Source organism: Cynocephalus volans, chromosome 5, assembly GCF_027409185.1.
Source record: "Cynocephalus volans isolate mCynVol1 chromosome 5, mCynVol1.pri, whole genome shotgun sequence".
In the NCBI taxonomy this organism is placed as follows: domain Eukaryota; kingdom Metazoa; phylum Chordata; class Mammalia; order Dermoptera; family Cynocephalidae; genus Cynocephalus; species Cynocephalus volans.
In genome coordinates this window covers 132,858,210-132,878,414 of record NC_084464.1, presented here as the reverse complement: position 1 = coordinate 132,878,414, position 20,205 = coordinate 132,858,210, and the positions used below count along the sequence as shown (strand labels likewise).

Here is a 20,205-nt window from a genome sequence, read left to right as displayed (position 1 = left end):
CTTTTTTCCTCAAGTAACTGTTTAATTTGTCAAGTGAACCCAATCCATGGGAATCCCAAGGTGCTTGACTGACACCACTTTCCTCCAGCAAGTATTATATTGTATTTGTTTTAGCCAGAAATAAGGAGATGCATAACATGAGAGATTCTTTATTAGTTTATAAGTTTACACTTCATGGGAAAATATTATTTTTCTTTTCTACCCATGACTTAGTCTGTTTGAATTGTCATAACAAAATACCATAAACTGGGTGACTTAGACAACAGACATTTAGTTCTCACAGTTCTGGAGGCTGCAAAGTCCACAATCAAGGTACTGGAAAGAGAAATTTTATTCTGAGGCCTCTTCTCTTGGTTGTCAGTGGCCACCATCTCATTGTGCCCACATGACATCTTCTTTGTGCATTCCTGGGGGGAGAGAGTAGCTCTGTGGTTTCTCTTCTTATGAGGGCACTAATCCCATCATGCGAGCTCTACCTCACGATCTCATCTAACCCTAATTACCTCCCAAAGGCCCCATCTCCAAATACCATCACATTGGGTTAGGGCTTCAACATATGAATTTGGGGGGACTCAATCATTCACTCTATAGCACCCCAAAATTGTGGCAGACACAGACTGGATTTTTCATTAGCTGCCTTTGCTAGCAGTTAGATTTTTCTAGTCCATCATTTCACTGGAAGTGTATCAACTTGGAGGGTGCAGGTTTTATGTCTAAATGAAGGGTGTTGGGGGAGAGGGATGTGTATGTTCAGTCTTCCCCTATTGTTTGGTTAGCCTATCCCACTGAATTATTCCTGGAGACTATAGGATCATAGTATGGGCATATGTTCTCATGGGAGCCTTAGCTTCTATTTTTTGCTTATTACTTTGATTTCAGTTTTATATTCTTTTTTCTTTTACCCTTGGAAAATTTCCCTTAATTTATTGTTAAGCTTAGCAATACATTTTAAGGCATGTTTGTTGTACTTCTTGAGAATCCAGGTGTTTTCCAAGAGGGGAGCATTCAGAACACCTAGTTATGTTATTAGAAGCTCAAGTTCTGATGGGTACCACCTTGTTTTGCCAAATTCAGTATTGAAAAGACTGGAATGCCATGACTAAAGGCACAGAGAAAAGATATTCCTCATAGTGTTTTGGGGTCTTGTGACAGGATCAAAGAGAGTGTGATTAGTAGACCAAGAAATGAGTTTTTCTTAAAGAAAAGTGAAACTATTGGGTTTTGACTAGAGGAATAGCGTGATATGTTATAGAGATTTTAGAACACAGATGATTAGAGCTAGGAGTTTAGTCTTACATATTAGGATAGTGTAGGTGAGAGTAAAGACAGTCTCAGCTGGGGAAATGGTCTTGGAAATAAGAAGAGGATCCACACTAAAGATTGTTGTGGAGGTAGAAGTTGAAAGACTTGGAAACTCATTTATGATGTTAGGGGTTAGGACTTTAATAAAGATCCAAAAAGAAGTACTGGTTGAGGGGGGAGAGAAGATGAATTCTCTTTTGGAAACATTATCATAACTTTATTTATCAGATCTTTTTGAGATTTCTTCTTTCAACTGCCAAGAAAAGAGATTGGCCACATTTCTGAAACTGTAAATTTTTCTTTGAATAGCTATGCAGGTTGTGAATTATGACGTTTAGATTGAGTGTGGTTCTTATCTGATTGGGAAAATATGGGAATAAATAACCCATGCTTTTTATATGTTTCCTTCATAAGTACGTTCATTTTAATGTAATTTTTAAGACTGCAGAATGAGAATATTTAAATTCTGATAAAAAGTATAACAGAAAGGACATTGTTGGGGGGGAGAGGGAGAAGGGAGGGGGGTTTTGGTGAGGGGGAGCAATAATCAGCCAAAATGTATATCGACAAAATAAAATTTTTTAAAAAAATGTACCAATGCTAAAAAAAATAAAATAAAAAATAAAAATAAAAATAAAAATAAAAAATAATAAAAAGACACACCAATTCAAAAAATAAAATAAAAATAAAAATAAAATTATTCTAGGCTTAACTTAAGGAGATGGTTGATATGTTTTCAAAAAACAGATCAGACCTGTTAAGTCTAATGACCCCTGAGTTTGTCCTTGGAAACCACCTAAACCTGTGAGTTAGGCAATTCAGTTGACTATTTGAGTACCTTGTGGGAATATAGAAATGTGCTGGATTAAGTACGGGCAAAAATAAATAGCAAAGTAAAAATGACAAAATGTTAAATAATTCTGGGTGCTTGTTATATGAATGATGTTATATTATTTCCTCTGTATGTTAACTTTTCAAATTAAATCAAATGCAAGCAAACAAATAACCCCAGAGATTAATAAGACACTTGCCTTGCTCTAAAGAAACCTACATCTATGGGAGAAGACTTATTTATTAAAATAGCTGAAAGGCAGCAGCAGATGTAAAGGCTTTGAAACGGTAAATTCAGTGTGAACCATTTACTAAGATAAACGAAGACTTCATGGAGTAGAGGTTATCCACCTAGTGGAAATTCACCTGTAGACATGAAGATCGGTGTTTTACTGAGCCATAGCCTGAGATACATTTCAGTGTTGTTTTCTCTTCTTCATTTATCCTGTAAATGAGGACTTTTTTTTAAATGCAGGCCTCATGTTTAAATACATGGAGAATAAGAAAAAAACAGAGAAGAGCCAGAACTATAAAAGTCATCCACTCCTATTCATTTATTTGTTTAACTATTATGAAGTATAAAAGACTACCTTTCTTGATTATAGTGATGGTTGATCACAAATTCTGTGACACGTCAAGCATTGTCTTTTCTATTTTTTTATTAGACCTTTTCCAACCAGAGGGCAGCACCCCATAAAATAAATCAGATGACTTTTTAAAACAGCACAAAATTATTACAGAATACAAGATTATTTTCAGCCTTATCCTAATCCCATTCCTAACCATAGCTCTCTCCCTTGGCCTTCCCTGTGGCCCATACTGCTAAGAAAGGTAGACAGGCACACAGTTGCCTGGAGATTGGGACTTGAGCCAGTCAGCCGTGGGTGCAAATTCAAGCCTGCTACTCAGAAGCTGTGTGAATCTGTTCAATTTACTTAACTGTGTCTCAGTTTCCCTGTTTGTAAAACAGAGACAGTAATACTAGTCTCATGGTTGTATAAAGATTAAAAGAAAATAAATGTGATAATATGTGTAATGTCCTTGGTACATATAAATACCCACAAATGACAGCTATTATTGATATCACAGCACATAATATATATATATATATATATATATATATATATATATATATATATATATATATATATATATATATATTTCATGGTACTAATCTTTTTACCTGACCATAGAACTTAAGCTCCTTGACAATTGTGCCTTGTTAATCTTGGGTTATCTTCGGCCCTGGGCACAGTTCCCGATAGTGCTTAGTAAATGTTTGCTGGATGAATGATTCAAATCTAGACTCAAGTCAATATTGGTGAGTTGTAAACAATGTTCAGAAAATCTATTTTATCCCTGAGATAAATGAACATTGAAAATCTAATTAATTTAAGGAATGAACAGAACAGGTCAGTGCTACTTATGGACATAGAAAGGGCCAAAATTCAGTGAAGTAAACTATGAGTTGAAGACCTACACTAATTATTAGTTCTAAAGCAACTTTATTTTGTACCTTAGAGAACAACATTTAAGTTTTTCCTACTTTCATTGCAGGATAAAACAGAATTTACTTTGAAGGCATCTAAAAGAACAGTGGATAACTAATTTGTGTGGCCTACAGTTAGATCTAATCATCTTCAGACTATGCCTGAAGGAATAAAAAATGTCTTTAATGTCATTTCCCTACTCCTAGAAGAAAAAAAAAAAAAGATGGTTCATTTATTAAATTTCTCCAGGAAATAAAATTTTTAAATTATGATGAATAAGTGCTAAAATAATATAGTTTATTTAAAACTGCCAAGATTATTATGACAGATTATATATAAACACAGGTACTAGAAGTTTCAGGATATGAAGACATTTTTTTAAAAGGAAGTTAGTTGTAAAACATGCAGAATTAAATTGGTTATTTTTATGTGTAAGTTGCACTGGACTAAAGGAAAAACTAAGGTTTTTTTCCTCCTAATTTGGGGCTGTGGCATTTTATCATGAAGATCATCTGTTAGTAATTAAGTTCTGTCCTTTCATGGATAGAATTATTAGGCCTTGAAATCATAAAAAAAAAATAAATAAATAAAAATAAAAATACCCTGTACCCCCAGCAACAGCACAACAAAAAACAGACCAGCAACTATAACTTCAAAGGAGGCCAGAAAGCAAAAATCAATCCAGTAAAACAGAAAATGTTGAATGCAGAACCAAGAAAGGTCGTGATGTCTTTGCTGGGACCCTCCCTTTAGGAGATGTGACTGCTCAGGGGTGAAGCCACACGTACTATCATCTGCCTTCTGTGCTGCGAATCCTTAACAGCAGGCTTGGGCAAGAAAACTTAGTTATTCTAAGGGTCCAAAAACTCAGAGGATTTCATTGGTTTTACACAGGAAAAATATGTTGTCCTAGCAATGTAACTCCAAGTCCATTCTAGTCAATTATTACTCTGAATATAAATTTTAAATTAAAAAATTATAAGAGGAGATAAATTATGTTGCATTTAAGCAATATTAGGGAAATAAATATTTTTGAAGGTTTTTGAGACTCTCTTATGTGATTAAGTATGACAGCATGCCATAAATATAATACAAATGTAATTTTCAAGGAAATACTCTAGATAGATTATTGATGGGAAATATGAGAACTAGCATTTAGTGAGTGCTTTGTATATACCCTGTACAGTGTGGGGTTTCCTGATATCTCATGTAATTCTCATAATCACATTGTGAGGTAGGAAATAAGAGACTCATCCAGTTAATTAATTTGTCATGGGCCATTCAGTTAATAAGTGATAAACCAGAATTTTTCAAAGTATACTATAAAATTAATATTTTTTCACTGTAAAAAAAATTAAATACAGAAGTTCGTTACTCAAGTTCTGCTTCCCATAAACCTCATTAATATTTTCTTGTATTTTTCTGAGATTTTCTATACATGTGAAATCACATACCTTTATGTCTATTGTATTTATATTTTCATCTCTTTTATTCTCTCTCTCTCTACATGTATATATATGTAGATAGTGAGAGAGACATATATATAGACATGCATATATAGACATAACTGTCTATATAGAAAGAGACTTACCTTAGAGAAGTTTATATATAGAGAGAGAGGTATTTCTCTATATATGTCTGTCTATATATATATTTATGTCTCTCTCAATATATACACAGAGTGAGAGAGAGACATACCTTTATGTCTATTTCTGTTTATATTTTCATATCTGTCTCTCTCTATATAGAAGTTTTTTCATTTTTATGTTTTAGACCCTGATAGGATTACACTATATATTTTGACACTTACTTTTTAAATTTATCAGTATCTCTAGGAAAAATGTTCCACTTCAGTACATATAGATCTCTTTTAGTCTTTTATGAAAGTGTAGTAGTCCATTTTCTGAATTCAATATAATTTAATAGCTATATTAAATTATTTCCTGTTTTATGACATTATATTTTTTTCTACCCAACATTGCCTATTAACAGACTTTAAAAATGTTGCCAATCTGAGATTTAAAAAAAAAAAGAATATACCATTGTTTTTGTTTCCATATATTTGTTCCACTATGAAACAGCAAAGTCATATATATCCACATTATATATATAAATTATATGCACATTTTACTTTGAATTGCCAGAATATGAAATGCAGGTTAATCCAAAATAAGATTCAATTTATCATTTAAAACAGCTCACTCTTATAAAAATGCAAGCAACAGCATGTCAAATAATAACTAGCAAGATCTACTCTTCATGTTATATTTCCTTAATTATGCATGCATACACACACACAAATGATAAAGACTTTTTCGAAAAAGTCTGTTCCATGTAATAATGAATTGGCAGCAAATGGTAAAACAGTGAGTTGCTAATCCAATTAAGGAGAAAAAAATTCATGTATGAAATAATTTCATTCAGTAAAAAATTGTATGTGCTAAGTTGTACAGAACTGAGTACCGTTTTCAACTAGTGTTTACTACAAATTATGTGCTAGACACATTTCTCCTTTAATTTTTATAATGGATTAAAGGTTGACTCATATTCCCATTCTCTAAACAAGGAAACTGAGTTTCAGTAAGGTTAAATAATTTGCCCCAGGTCACACAGCTAATAAATGGCAGACCTTGGGTTTCAAACCAAGTCTTTGGCTTCAAAGTACCACACAGAACTGCCTCCTGAAAGAAGTTCAGAGAAACAAGACAAGTGTGAGCCAAAATAATCAGAGAAGGAATCCAGGGTAAACAAAACCTGGGCTTTTAAAAATGAATAGGATTTAAATAAGTAAATGGAATATGGGAAACTTATTGGGTGGGAGAAACAGCATGAATGAAATCATGGCAGTAAGAATGAACATGATCTATATAGAGAAGGAGTCCCTATGACTGGGAATTGATGTGCATGGAACTGTGCAGATAACATGCAGCCATTGAAAGTGGTCTCTGAATATCAGAATGAGTGCTGACTTGATCAACTACAGGGTGGGTGGTGTGGAACCATTGAATATTATTGGTCACATTAACAAGGTGTTCATTTGAGAAGACTGGCTGGCTGGGATCTGGAGTATTATTCAGATGCTAAGTTTCTAAATATCTGTCTTAGTGTTTTTGTGCTGCTATAACAAAATATTTTAGCCTGGGTAATTTATAAAGAACAGAAATTTATATCTTACAGTTCTGGAGGCTGGAAAGTCCAAGATGAAGGCACCAACATTGGTGTCTGGTGAGAGCTACTCTCTTCTTCCACGATAATGCTTTGTTGCTGTGTCCTCAAATGGCAGAAGGAAGAAGGGCAAGAGAATAACCCACTCTCTCAAGACCTTTTATAAATCTCATTCATGAGGGCTCTGTCTTCATGATTCAGTCATCTATTAAAGGCCCCCACCTCTTAATACTATCACATTGGTGATTAAGTTTCAACATATGAATTTCAGAAGATGCGTTCAGACCACAGCAACATCCACAAAGATAAGGCGGCTATTGGTATAATTCAGGTAGAATGGATGGGAGGGGTGGATTAGGATGATTGCTGTGCCTGGGAAGAAGCTTGAAGGATGTGTTGACAATGAGAAACAGGAAATGTAATGAGTCATGTTGTTTTGGCATGTTCTAAATATTCAGTGTTCTCTTAAAAAAAATCTGGTGTTTAAACACATCATAGAACCAGGCTCAGCTATTAGTTATTTGGGGAACACTTTTTTTTTTTTTTTTTTTTTGTATTTTTTTTTTTCAGAAGTCTGAATTAACAAAGTTTCCTACTTAATCCAGATTCGGATAGTCAATTCAAATTTTGTTGCTTGGATTTATTTGAAGCAAATACCTAGTCCAGAGCTGTAGTTTCATCGTGCACTTACCCTCAAATGTTGTATTGTCTTCGTCCTTTGGCTGTTTTCCCTCATGGTGGAGAAGTGGCAGCACAAAATCCTGAGGTAGCACGTGTCCTCTTTCATGTCCAGGGGAAAGGAAGGGATAGCCATTAATCACTGTGTAAAAGCACGGGATTTCCTGTGATTGGACCACTTTCAGTTCATGTCAAGGATGGGATCACATAAATGGATTTAGGCTACTCAAGAGAGTTGGGGATCATTCTTAATGCAATGGAGTGGCTAAGAAATTCAGGACCCTAATGGGAAGGTCTTCTGGAAGAATTGACGCTGGAAAGCAACTAAAAGTGATTATTCTCTGGCCTTAGTTTTTCTACTGTCTAAAATATGAACCATGTGACTGTCAGATTCATGTTTAATGCATCATTGCTTTCTCCCTGGGCACCTATCAAAGATCACGTAGTAGTTAGATATAGATGGGTTTTTTTGGGGGCCTGGGTTTGTTAGTTGAGTAAATGAATGAATTGATGAGTTAAGGACATCTCTTGAGAGAAGATATTTTTAGATCAAAGTGATAATTAAAGTTTATATTCAAAACTATACATAAACACGCATGAGAAGTGTCAGTGGAGGTAAGGTTGCTTTGATGGAAGAGGGAGATCAGAAAAAGAACTCTGTGGAGAAAATAGAGCTAAGTCCTATCCATACAAATCAGAAAATAAAATCCTTAATAAACTGAGATGGCACACACAAATATATATTTCATATGTTTATGTATTTTGCAATAGCACATTTGACCATGGTAATATTTTTTGCCTGAATATTTGTGGCATACAGCCTTAAAATTCAATTCTGAAATACCAGAAACTGTGGATGGATTCCTTATACAGATTTACTTGTCTTTGATGGTACAATGTTAAAAATTTATTTAAAAATCCAGGATCCAACTTATAATAATAATACGAGTATTATTGTTTGAGCACCTACAAGGTGTCTGTTGCTTTACATGTACAAGCCATTTAATTCTGAAGTAATCTTGTAAATAAGCCTCATTATCACTGATTTGATGATAAAGAAACTGAGACAGAAGTTAAGCAGCTAGGAAGCGAGATGGAAAGTAATAAAGCAAGACTCAAACCCCAGAAAATGTGGTCCAAAATAGGCTGTTCCATTATGCAGCTTGTCTTAGGTGGGGTTCCCAGATGCAGTTCCTGAGACATGGATTTATAGGTGGGCTGGCAGGGAGGGGGGTGTCAGGCTGGGGAAGAAGCAGCTGCGCAAGGGAGTGATTCAGTTGTCGTTTCAGCCTCAGCCTAAGGCCATAGGAAAAATGTCCCATCTGTGGCAGGCTGCTGGACAATCACACTCCCGTGACTTTCGCCTGCCCCACAGGAGTGTGCAAAGGGACTTCAAAAAGTTCATAGAAAGATTTGTATTATCTTTTCATTCTCTTTTTCTATGAACTTTTTGAAATACCCTCATATTTTCTGTCACTTCTTGCTCTCTGCAAAGTAAACCCGAGATTGGTCCTCTGAGGAAAGTCATAGGTGCATGTGATGAGAAATAAGGCACGCAGAACAGAGCCTGAGCAAAGAGTGCAGAGGGAAGGTGACGGGACCTGAAGTGATCTTGGTAGAGCACTGACCCTGTGCTGTCCACTAACCTTCTAGGAAAGATATGAGCATGTCGTGGTGGTGCTTATGATCGCGTTCCTGATCCAGACAACCAGAGTCAAATCTGGGCTGTGACACTTGGGCAAGTTTCTTAACTTACATGTGCTTTATTTTCCACTTCTATAAAATGTGGAATAATTCTGTTACCTAAGCATATAAGGTTGTTTTGAGGATTAAATGAATACATATAGCTAGCAAGTCTGAATATAGACTAGAGCCAGGTGGAAAGCAGAGATGTCACTTACTCATGTCGTGTCATATAGCTGGTTAGTGGCACTGCCAAGAAGTGAACTTGTCTCTGGACTTCCAGGAGACTACTTCTTGCTGGCCACATATGTGCTAATTTAAAATTTCTTAGAGTTATAAGTGATCTCTAGTTTATTGAATATCTCAACCAAAAATTTATATATATATATATATAATTTATTGAATATCTCAATTAACCAAAAATTTATATTTATGTGTGTACATATGTATGTATGGCCAGAAGTTACCTTAGAGTTAATTAATAATAACTTAATAATAACCTATTAACATTCAAAGAACAATATATATACTAAGCATGCTATGTTATAAACTGTCTTAAAAGTAATTTTATGTTTTGTTTAATTTATTTTTATATCCTCAAGGTGAATGGCAAAAGGATCTAATTAATTCACATTCAGAAATAAATGACCGTAAATCACAATGTGTTACATCTCAAGGGTGTTTGCATATTCATCAAGTAAAACAGCCTTAATGCTAAGTACCTATGTGAAAATTTGGAAATCAGTAAGCAAGGGAGAAAGACTTGTGTGTGTATTAGAGGGGGTAATTTTTCCCCCATATCACTCTTCAAGGGCATTTACTGAAGTAGCATTTTTGTTAACTTACCCAGATCCAATTGAGAATAGTAACTAAACTGGAAGAGTAAAACAAAAGCAAAGTAGTATTATGTGTCAATATTCCTAAGAGAAGAAAAAAGATTATTTTAGGTAGCACATGCATGAATGCATGTACATATGAGGGTACTTCAAAAAGTTCATGTAAAATTTGAGTTAAAACATAATGCACATCTTTCCATGAACTTTTTGAAGACCCCTCATATTGATAAATTGATTATATGTACTTACTTGTGTTTGATTCTTAATCAGGACTTTTGGTTGCAAGTAACAGAAATCCAAATTGAACTAGCTTAGGAAAAAGAAAGGAATGTATTGACTCATTAATTAAGAAGAAAGGTTGAATAAATAAACCACAGGAAGGCAGAGATGCAAATAGTTTCAGGAACAGCTTAAGTTAGGTATTCAAATGCTGCCAAGACAGTCTTGTCTTGTCTTTGGTATCTCTGTGTGCTGACTTTATTGTATCTCGCTGCTTGCTGGCATCTTCCATGTGCTGAAAAACATCAGTCCTGGGGGTTGTTGACTCATAACATCCAGCTTCTAAAGGGAGATGGATTTTTTTTTTTCATAGGTTTAAATACCAAAGAAGGACTGATGGGTTGGGTACCCATCCCTGACCTTGTCAATTGTGGCTGGCAGGGCAAGGTCACACATGAAGTTGGCAATTCCCATGAGAATTCGGGATTGCAGTAAGGTGTGAATTATTTCCCCGAAGTCTCCTCTCCCCCAGTCTTCCCTTTTCTTTATTTTCTTCATCTTCATCCCACTATTTTTGTCATCACCTCCAGGGTTTTACCTGCAAAGTGCATTCATGCTGTGGCCCCCTTGACCCACATCAGCAAGTTAGGCTTTGCTTTGAACCCTGACCTTTTTCAGAGTGGAGAACCTGTAGCACAAATTCCCTTGCTAAGTTTGGTTGCGTTTCATAACTTGGATATACTGTGATGCTAATGCGAGCCCACCCATTAGGGATGAGCAGGAGAGAGGGAGAGAGGGGCAGATACCTCTGTCTTACCACTGTCACATGAGCGTGTCAGCATGATCATATAACCATCTGTCTACACTGCTAGTTCTGGCTGGAATGTTCTCAGAGGCAGCATCACTTTATGGGCCAGCTGACCTTTGGATAACCTTTGTCAGAGATGGTTTATGGGCTTTTGTGTGGACAGCAACCTGTGCCTCAGGTGGGTATATAAAGTAGGGTGCCAGGAACAAGAAAGGACAGGAAGAGAAGCGATGGGGATTTACAAAATTTTCGCTCATTACAGATTCCACCCATCACCTCTCTCCTTTTTTTTAATTCTAATTTATTGAGTTGCGAGTTGTTTTTGGAGAGCTGTATTCTGTAGCAACTCATCTACTCATGTTTCAACAAGCAAGGAGCCACATCTTAAATGGGTAGACTTGGAAGAATGAATCTGGGAAAAATTCTCAAAAGAGCTCTAATAACCTCCCTGTGTTTCCCAGATAGAGCATAGAACACTTAACAAGAAAGTCATCTCCCCTTTTTACCCCCAAAATTTAAAATGTAAGCAAGATACACATATATTTAGCTACAGATAAAGAAATCTATTTAACCTTATTCATGTGAGGGAAAAATGCATATTTGTGATAAACCTGTGTCACAAACAATTGCAGGGACAATTATGACTTAGGTATAAATCTACAAGTCTGCAAATTGTTAGCTTATGATAGAAAATTGAAGATGGGGATGCATTATTTTCCTAAGGCTGCCATAGTAAATGACCACAAGCTGGATAGCCTGAAACAGCAGAAACATATTCTCTCACAGCTCTGGAAACTAGAAGTCTGAAATCAAGGTGTGGGCAGGGGCAGGCTCCCTCCAAAAGCTCCAGGGGAGAATCTTTCCCTATCTCTTCCAGCTTCTCGTGGCTTCTGGCATTCATTGGCCTGTGGCATGACTCCAACCTCTGCCTCCATCTTCACATGGCCATCTTCTCTCCGTGTGTCTGTGTCTGAATCTCCCTTTTCTTTCTCTTATGAAGACTCCAGTCATTGAATTTAGAGCCCGCCCTAATCCATTCTGACTTCATCTTAATTAATTATATCTGCAAAGACCCTATTTCCAAATAAGGTCACATTCTGAGATTCCAGGTGGACATGAATTTTGAAAGGATGCTGTTCAACTTAGTTGGTAGAATTAAGCAAAAAATATGTTTCTTTCAGCAAGTGTTATTATTTAAGTAGTTGGCTATTTGAAGGCTGCAAGAGCATTGGTTTCTTAAATTTTCCAATGCTCAGTGACTTTCAATGAAATTCCTTTCTGAACTGAATCTGTTTTCACAGTATGCTCTGGTGGAAGACCAGCATGCAGGCACAGTTTTGTCAAGGACTTCCTTCCTTCAGTGACAGAAAGATAGCATATATTTCCCCTAAGATTTTCTTACCTTCTGTTCTGAAATAGTTCCTTGCTTCTAAGTTCTAAGGAATCCTGCAACACCTAGAATTTTTTTTGTCTTATTCTAGTACTTAGTCACTTGATCCTTGGTCCTCCGTGTCTCTTCCCACTCTATATGGCTCAAGTTATCTAGAATAATACAAAGAGTCATTATGATTTGTAATGATGAACATACTAATAATATTGATTTGATCGTCACATACTGCACACAAATACTGATAGAGTCAACTCTGTACCCCATAAATACGTACAATCAAAAATAAACGTTTTTAGAAAAAATAATGACACCAAGTATAGATTCTTTGAATCATTCAATTACTTTGTACATTTTTAAATGAATATATAGGATGGGTTTCTGACAGTTAAGATTTTCCAACCATATTGTGTCCTTTGCATCAAATTCCAACCCTACCTCTGCTCCCATGCAACTACAGAGTGGACAGTAATTCTTTCCTCTCTAATCAGAATAACTGAGTCATTTGCCAAGAGCCGGCTAGGAAGCATGCACAGATTGGGAAAGGATTGCAGTAGCCACTTTGCAAAACAAAATACAGTTGACCCTTGAACAACACAGGTTTCAACGCACAGGTCCACCTATAGCCAAATTTTTTTCCAGTAAATGCTGGAAATGTATTTTCTGTTCCTTATTATTTTCTTAACAACATTTCCCCTACCTTTATTGTACGTAAAGTAAGTACAGTATATAATACATATAACATACAAAATATGTGTTAATTGACTCTTTATGTTATCAGTAAGGCTTTTGGTCAATGGTAGGTTGTTAGTAGTTAAGCTTTGGGGAAGTTAAAAGTTATATGTGAATTTTTGACTGCATCGGGGATTGGCACCCCAGCCCTCCAAGTTGTTCAAGGGTCAGCTGTGAAGAAAGATTGATGCATTGAGATGAAAGTATGAGTTATGAATTTTGAGATCTCATAAGAATGGTTCTGAAAGTATAACTTCAGCATCCTAAGCAGAGGATGAGAAGGGCAAGGTGACAGGATTGGTGACAGTTGTGAACGTCTGGGTCAGTTTTGAGGGGGCTGCTGAGTGAGTAGCTCAGGTGGCCTCCCAGGAGAAAATGGTGGGTTGAGTGACCATAAGGGTACGAAAGAGCTAAAGAGCAGCAAAGAAGCACAGAAAGACCATTGCAGAGGTAGCACAGTCCTGGGCAGTTACAAGGACAGGGCGTGACATTGGGAGTCAGTTGCTAAAGTGGTAGGTCACTGGAGTTGAGATAATCAAAAATTAGGAAGCAAATGCATTTAATGGTTCTGCCTCATGGAAAGGGTAGTCATTTATTTCAATTCAATAAACAGCTATTAAGCATTCTGTGTATTGCAGGGACTGTCTTAGGTATATTTGACCTGGATAAAGAGGGTAAGAAGAGGTGAAGGGGTCTGAGAAAACAGTATAAATATTTGGGGATTTTCAATTTCCAGGTTCAGTTTATGGTCAGTGTTAATTTTCTCCTTGGTCTTAGCTATGCTTTAGTAGCTTTTTGTTTTTGTTGCTGTTGTTTTACTGCTGAGACCTCTTGAGTATATCCCAAAGCTCCGGTTTACTTGATCTGACTAAAGGGATTGTTTTAGTCTTTAAAAGAATCCTTCAGGTAGAAGTCTTCCCCTCTCTTTTTCATCTGTGATTTGGTCCCTGGGTGGCTCCTTTACTATGCACTGAGGCTGACAAGTAACCCCAGCTGCCAGGCCACCCTTCCCTGGCCTCTACTGCATATGAAGGTAGGCACACAGGCCTTTTACCTGCTCTGGGTCTGTAAACCCCACCTTTGTACAAGAACACAGTGATCAATAACACAGTTTGATATGTCATCAGGTCGATTTTGTTCCATGTTTGCGGCTTGTCTCTCCACTTTTATATGCACTGCTTTCTATTCCTTTTTATTTATTTCTTCTGCCATCGTGCAGCCGGCTAAAAGCAAAATTAAGTTAAATGTTCATTCCGTTCTCAGAAATACCAATATATCTGTATTTGTATGCTTTCTATGGAAATAACCTGCTTTAATAATTCCTATGGTTTTAATATTTTTTTGAATAGAGACAACTTTTGGCATTTCCAATTGGATTGTGGTAATAATGTGACGTGTGAAGAAACCAGAAGAGGACACACTTTTAAGTGCTGCTTCTTACTGTACTGACTCATTATAGCCTTATTTTTCTCAGAATGAGTGTTTTATTTATTTAAAAAAATTTTCTTTAGAATTATGCACTTTTAAACATTTATTTTTTATTTTTATTTTTTGAATTTTTTAATTTTCACATTTACTTGTGCATATTTGTGGGGTACAGTATGCAGTTTCAGTACATAAATATTGCATAATAACTCACTAAGGGGAGATGGCAGAGTTTTGTACCTGTCAGTCCACCACTTCACTTCTCCTCCCCCCGACCCCCTCTGGTAACCATTATTCTCCTCTACTTCTATGAGAACCACGTTTTTTTGTCTGTTGATTTGGTTTTTAGATTCCACACGTGAGTGAGATCATGTGGTATTTGTCTTTCTGTGTCTGGCTTATTTCACTTAATGTGGTAGTTTCCTGTTCCATCCATGTTGCTGCAAATGATAGGATATCATTTCTTTTTAAGCTGAATATTCCATTGTGTATATATACCACAGTTTTTGTTTGTTTGTTTCTTGTTTTTTGTCCTTTCATCCATTGATGGGCATTTAGGTTGATTCCGTCTCTTGGCTATTGTGTGTGGCATTATAACACCAAGGTCAAGGGTTTGGATCCCTGCACTGGCCAGCTGTCAAAAAAGAAAGAAAGAAAGATAGTCAAAAATTTATTTTTTAATCGATATATTGTAATATATATATATTGTAATTGTACATATTTATGAGGTACAGTTTGACATTTTGATGCATATATGAGGGTCATTCAAAAAGTTCATGGAAAGATTTGTATTATCTTTCAATTGTATTTTTCCATGATCTTTTTGAAGTACCCTCATATATGTTGTACAATGATCAAATCAGGGTATTTAACATATTCATCACCTCATGCATTTATCATTTCTTTATGGTGAGAACATTCAAAAGTCCCTCTTCTAGCTATTTTGCAATACACAATACCTTACTATTAACTATAGTCACCCTACTGTGCAATAGAACACCAGCACTTATTCCTCCTACCTAATTGTGACTTTGTGCCCACTGACCAGCCTTTCCCCATCCTCCCCTACCTCCTTCCCTCTCCAGTCTCTGAAAACCACTGTGCTACTCTTTTCAGAAGTATTTTAAATAAAAAAAGTATAACTTCACCATTGTTCCAAACCAGGTAGTGATGCAAAAGGAAAAGTCCTTCTTCCATGGACTGTTACCCGGTACACGACAAAAAGTAGTGTTTAATGCTCGTGTTCAGCTGTGGAGTATACTAACATTTATAAAGCAAATGTATTTCACAGGGCCTAGGCTCCAAAGCCCTGTAGTTTCAGGTTTAGCCTAAATTTTAAAATTACACATAGAAATGTTAAGCTTGCAAAAGAAAGGAAGCTTGTCCCAGGCCAAAGTCTCTGTTATAGATAAAGAATTGTAACATAGCAAAGTTGTTGGCTCAAGGACAGATTCGCTTGGAGCAGGTTAACCTAAAGTTACTTGATTGTTATGTAAAAATACTAAGGAACTTGCTGTAGGAAAAGACAGTATTTGCTAAGAACAAGCTTTTGTTGGTGGATCAACTTAACCCTTTGCAAACTGCATTATGGAATGTCACTTTGTTATTTCACTGATGTTACCAGCCTCTCTTGTTAAACTATACTTAGCTACAACTCCACCTATGTTCCTTTTCTGTAACTTTCTGGCCTGGAGAATAAATACTGAGACAGTACCCCAGTTCAGGGTTATTTTTCCAAGGAGGAATGCCTCTCTCTTGACGGTTCCTGGAAAATCAACCCTTTCAGGGCTTCTCACTGCTCAGAAGAAATAGCTTTGAGTAATCCTTTTTGCGTCTCTGTCACCCAGGGGGAGAGAGGTGACATTCAGCCAGCAAGCAGGAGGTGCCACAGATCTGTGTGTGTGCCTCGCTCTGCTTCCTCACACAGTGCCTCTTGGCACCTCAGCCTTACTTGGGCTGAAGAAGAATATCAAAACATGATGTAAAACACAAGTTTTGTGACTGCTTAAAATGTCTGTGGAGCTGGATGAGGAAACAGAAGATAACGAGCAGCTGCCACTTGGGCACTGGCAGCAGTGCACTGTCTGCATTAGGCTTTGTGAGCGTGGCATGAAGCATGAGGTGCTGTGGGAGGTTCTACCCCGTGTAGAGCACCGAGAGCCAGTGGCCTGCGCTGTGCTCCTCAAAGTGCTCTCACTTCCTGGAGTTCACACCCTCCACTAAACAGCTCATGCCCATTCTCAAGGAACATTCTTGGTGTCTCACGTGGTGGTCTTAAAATTTTCTCTCCAGAAATTTTTTTTTTTCAGGAGTTTGGTAAACAGGTATTTTTTCTTCTATATCAGCAGCTGCTTAATTCATAGTTATCCTTACATATAATCCCCATCCTTGCATATAATCCCCCCTTCTTCTTTCTTTCTCCCTCTCATCTTTCACATCCTTTCTATTTTGCCAAGGGCTTTGCTTCATCTAAGTCCTTTTGTCTTCTCCTTTTTATGTACTTATGATCAGTGTCCAGGTTTGCAAGAAGTTTCTGTGTTATTTTATGAGTATTTTTTTCCCTTAGAAAATCCCAATTTTTTAGGCTGTACCCTCAATTTGTAATGTGGCAATCGGACTGCAACTGAAATTGAATTCTCCTTGAATCCCTGACCAGCTTTCAAGGAAAGACTTTGTTATCTTACTCTCCTTAGGAAAGTGCACATTGAAAGGCCACAGATCTATCTCCTCTCCCTAGAGGCCAAGGGGAACTTGGACGGGGGTGGCCAGGAGGCCAGGAGACCTCAAGCATAAGACTCGCAGTGTGGCGCTGCTCCGCTGATGGCAGTGATGTGCTGTGGTTCTTGCTAGTGGCTCCAGAAGCTCCTCCTGGCATGGCCTTGTGGTGTCATCACCCTCACTGATGACAGCTGTCAGCAACTTGCCTTATTGAAGCCTTTCATCTTTCCTCCCACTGGCAGCAATTTCCAGGGTCCTTGGTACATCTCCAGTACATCTTCCTGCAAAATGTATTACAGTAGAAAAGTACAGACATTGGGGTCAGACCAGCCTGGTTTCAAATTCCCAGCTACCACTTTCTAGCTATGGTATTTGGGGCTTGTTTCCTAATCTCTCTGAGTCTCAGTTTTCTCATCTGTGAGAATGGGACAATAACATCTATCTTATAGATTTGTTCTAAATATTAAATGAAATATGTAGAATGACTAATACAGTGGCTGGCAGATAGTAGGTATTAAATAAAAGTACTATTATTATTCCAAGAATGCATTGGTAGCTGAGCAGCTTGGTGTTAGTTAGCAGCACTTTCTATTAAAAAACAAAAAAGAAAAAAACACTTGCTCTTAAAAGGTTCTTTTAAGCAGTTTATTTGAAGCTCCCTAAAGTCAGGCACCATTCAGCCTCACATGCTCCATATCCACATGCTTAGCTCCCTATTGCTATGCCTCAGTGAAGGCCACTAGTTTCTGTAGCTGCCTTGGCAACAGCCAACTCTCATTTACCCCAAAGGCTTCTTTTCAGGACCTACTTTTAGAGCTCAGTACAACCTTCAAGTTCTGCCTGAACTTATAAGGTACTCAGCAAAAATCTCACAAGTGCCTAATATTTTTCTGTTGACATATTAGCAGTGCCCTGTCCCCCTGAAGTACTGAGGCACCCAGATAAGTCAAATCTCCCCAGAAAGCTCAAATTAGATATGGAAACTAACTTGTAATAGAAATTCTGGGTTACAGTTTTGTGCAGTCATTGTTTATCATGCAACCACGCTTGAACAATAACTGTCATTTTCAAGCAAAGTGGAAAAGTTTCTGCCTTCAGGGCTCGCGACCTGGTAAGACAAGACAAGTGCGAACAAAACCATGTGCAATGTCATTTCCATGAATATGATGTTAAAAATGTACACATGGGTTAGGAATGGCGTAACTCACTAACAAAAAAGAAAACTGGATTTAAAAACTTGAATTCCTTGGCTCTACCCACTACATACACTTTCCCCCTTTGGTGCTTAGATTTCCCTGTAGAAGAGAGAAAAACTATACATAAAATGGAACATGGAAAGCCCTGGGAGAAAATAGCTAAAAACACTTCATCTGAATAAGCATGTCGCTTATAGAGAGCAAGCAAGGGTTTCAAAATGCAGTGGCTGCGTTTGAGTAGTTAGGGTAAAAAGCAGAAGTGTTGATAAGCTCTAAGGCAGCTGAATACCTTGGGATTTAGGAGCAGACCGGGGCTTCTTCAGCAGTTGATTGAAAAATTCAAAGACCCCTATAACTGACGGCCACACCTATAGCCCCGCTAGGCTTAGTACAGAGCTCCCATCTGGTCTGGCTATAGGATCTCTGGGATGTCAGCATATTCTTAGCTCATTCTGAGCTGGTTGCCAGGTTCCTGGAATGAAGTGGGCAAGTGTTATGAAGGGAGCTTACAGAGGGGACAGCAGAAGGAGCATGTTCACGAGGATCTTGCTTTCAATGCTATGACCAACTCCACTGCCCGTTCTATTTTTATTGGTTTCTAGTTTCCCTCTCCTTATTTGAGCAGTGTCATCGGTGCACATCACTAACAATGTTTTTTTCCCCTCTCTCAAATTCTAGTAATAATATTGTGATTTGAATTTGATCTTAATTACTAATATAAAAGTATCTATCATTGAGCCCTACTTTGAACCCCGCACTATTATGCTCAGCACCATGTATACATAAAGATGAATGAGGCACTAGCACCTCCCATAGGAATGGGTAAATATCACGTTTTGAGGTGGAAGAGAGGGAGACAGACAGTTTGTGCCAGTAGCCTTGACTTCCTTTTTCTATGTGGAGGGAAAAAAGAAAGGGAGGAGGAACAAGGGCAAGGTAGGGCCTGGCATAGAGCAATCGAGTTTTGAAACAGCTGCTCCGCAGAGTGGATAAGGGACAAAAGTGAGTGAAAAACAGAACGAGCAGATAAGTAAAGTCCTGTGATTCTTGGAGTCAGTGGTTATCTCATCTTTGTTGTTGCCATTGTCATCGTCATCACCACCACTGTCAACATCTCCAGGACACATTAGACTTGAACCACATACTGTTTATGTAATCGAGGGCAGTCCATTGAAAAACCACTGATCCTTCATGCAAGTCTCGTGCTCCTTGTACGATGTGGTGGGTGTCATATTTGTCACATCCCCCTCTCATTTGTGTTCGTGTAGGTGGAGCCAGTGATACAGAGAGGCCATGAGAGTCTGGTCCACCACATCCTGCTCTATCAGTGCAGCAGCAGCTTCAATGACAGCATCGTGGACTCTGGCCATGAGTGCTACCATCCCAACATGCCCGACGCCTTCCTCACCTGCGAGACTGTGGTTTTCGCCTGGGCCATTGGTGGAGAGGTGGGGCTGATGATTCCCGAGATGTGCCACAATTAATCGATCATGTTTCCCCCCATAGAAATCTGATTCGAATGCTTACAAGTCAAGCTCTGCACACTATCTTTGATATGAGAGTGGCGTCTTTCCCTTTTCCTAGGAAGAGATTCTGTCCTTAAGTCGTTTTATTTTATCAATTATAGATTAACGGAATTCCAGAAGGTTCAAATGTCTTTAAGAATGGTTGGTGTTTGAGTGGAGTAGAGTAGAGCACTCCAGAACTTTCACAGGACATGGTCTGATGGAATTTT

The 20,205-nt window shown here is 37.6% G+C and overlaps 1 protein-coding gene across 1 annotated transcript in view; it reads left to right on the top strand.

Annotated features, from left to right (window-relative positions):
• Positions 1-20,205, top strand: part of MOXD1 (monooxygenase DBH like 1) — a 95,761-nt gene that overhangs the window by 53,456 nt on the left and 22,100 nt on the right. The window contains exon 5 of the mRNA XM_063098113.1: positions 19,739-19,918. Coding sequence (XP_062954183.1) covers positions 19,739-19,918 — 180 coding nt within the window. The remainder of the gene's footprint in view (positions 1-19,738; positions 19,919-20,205) is intronic.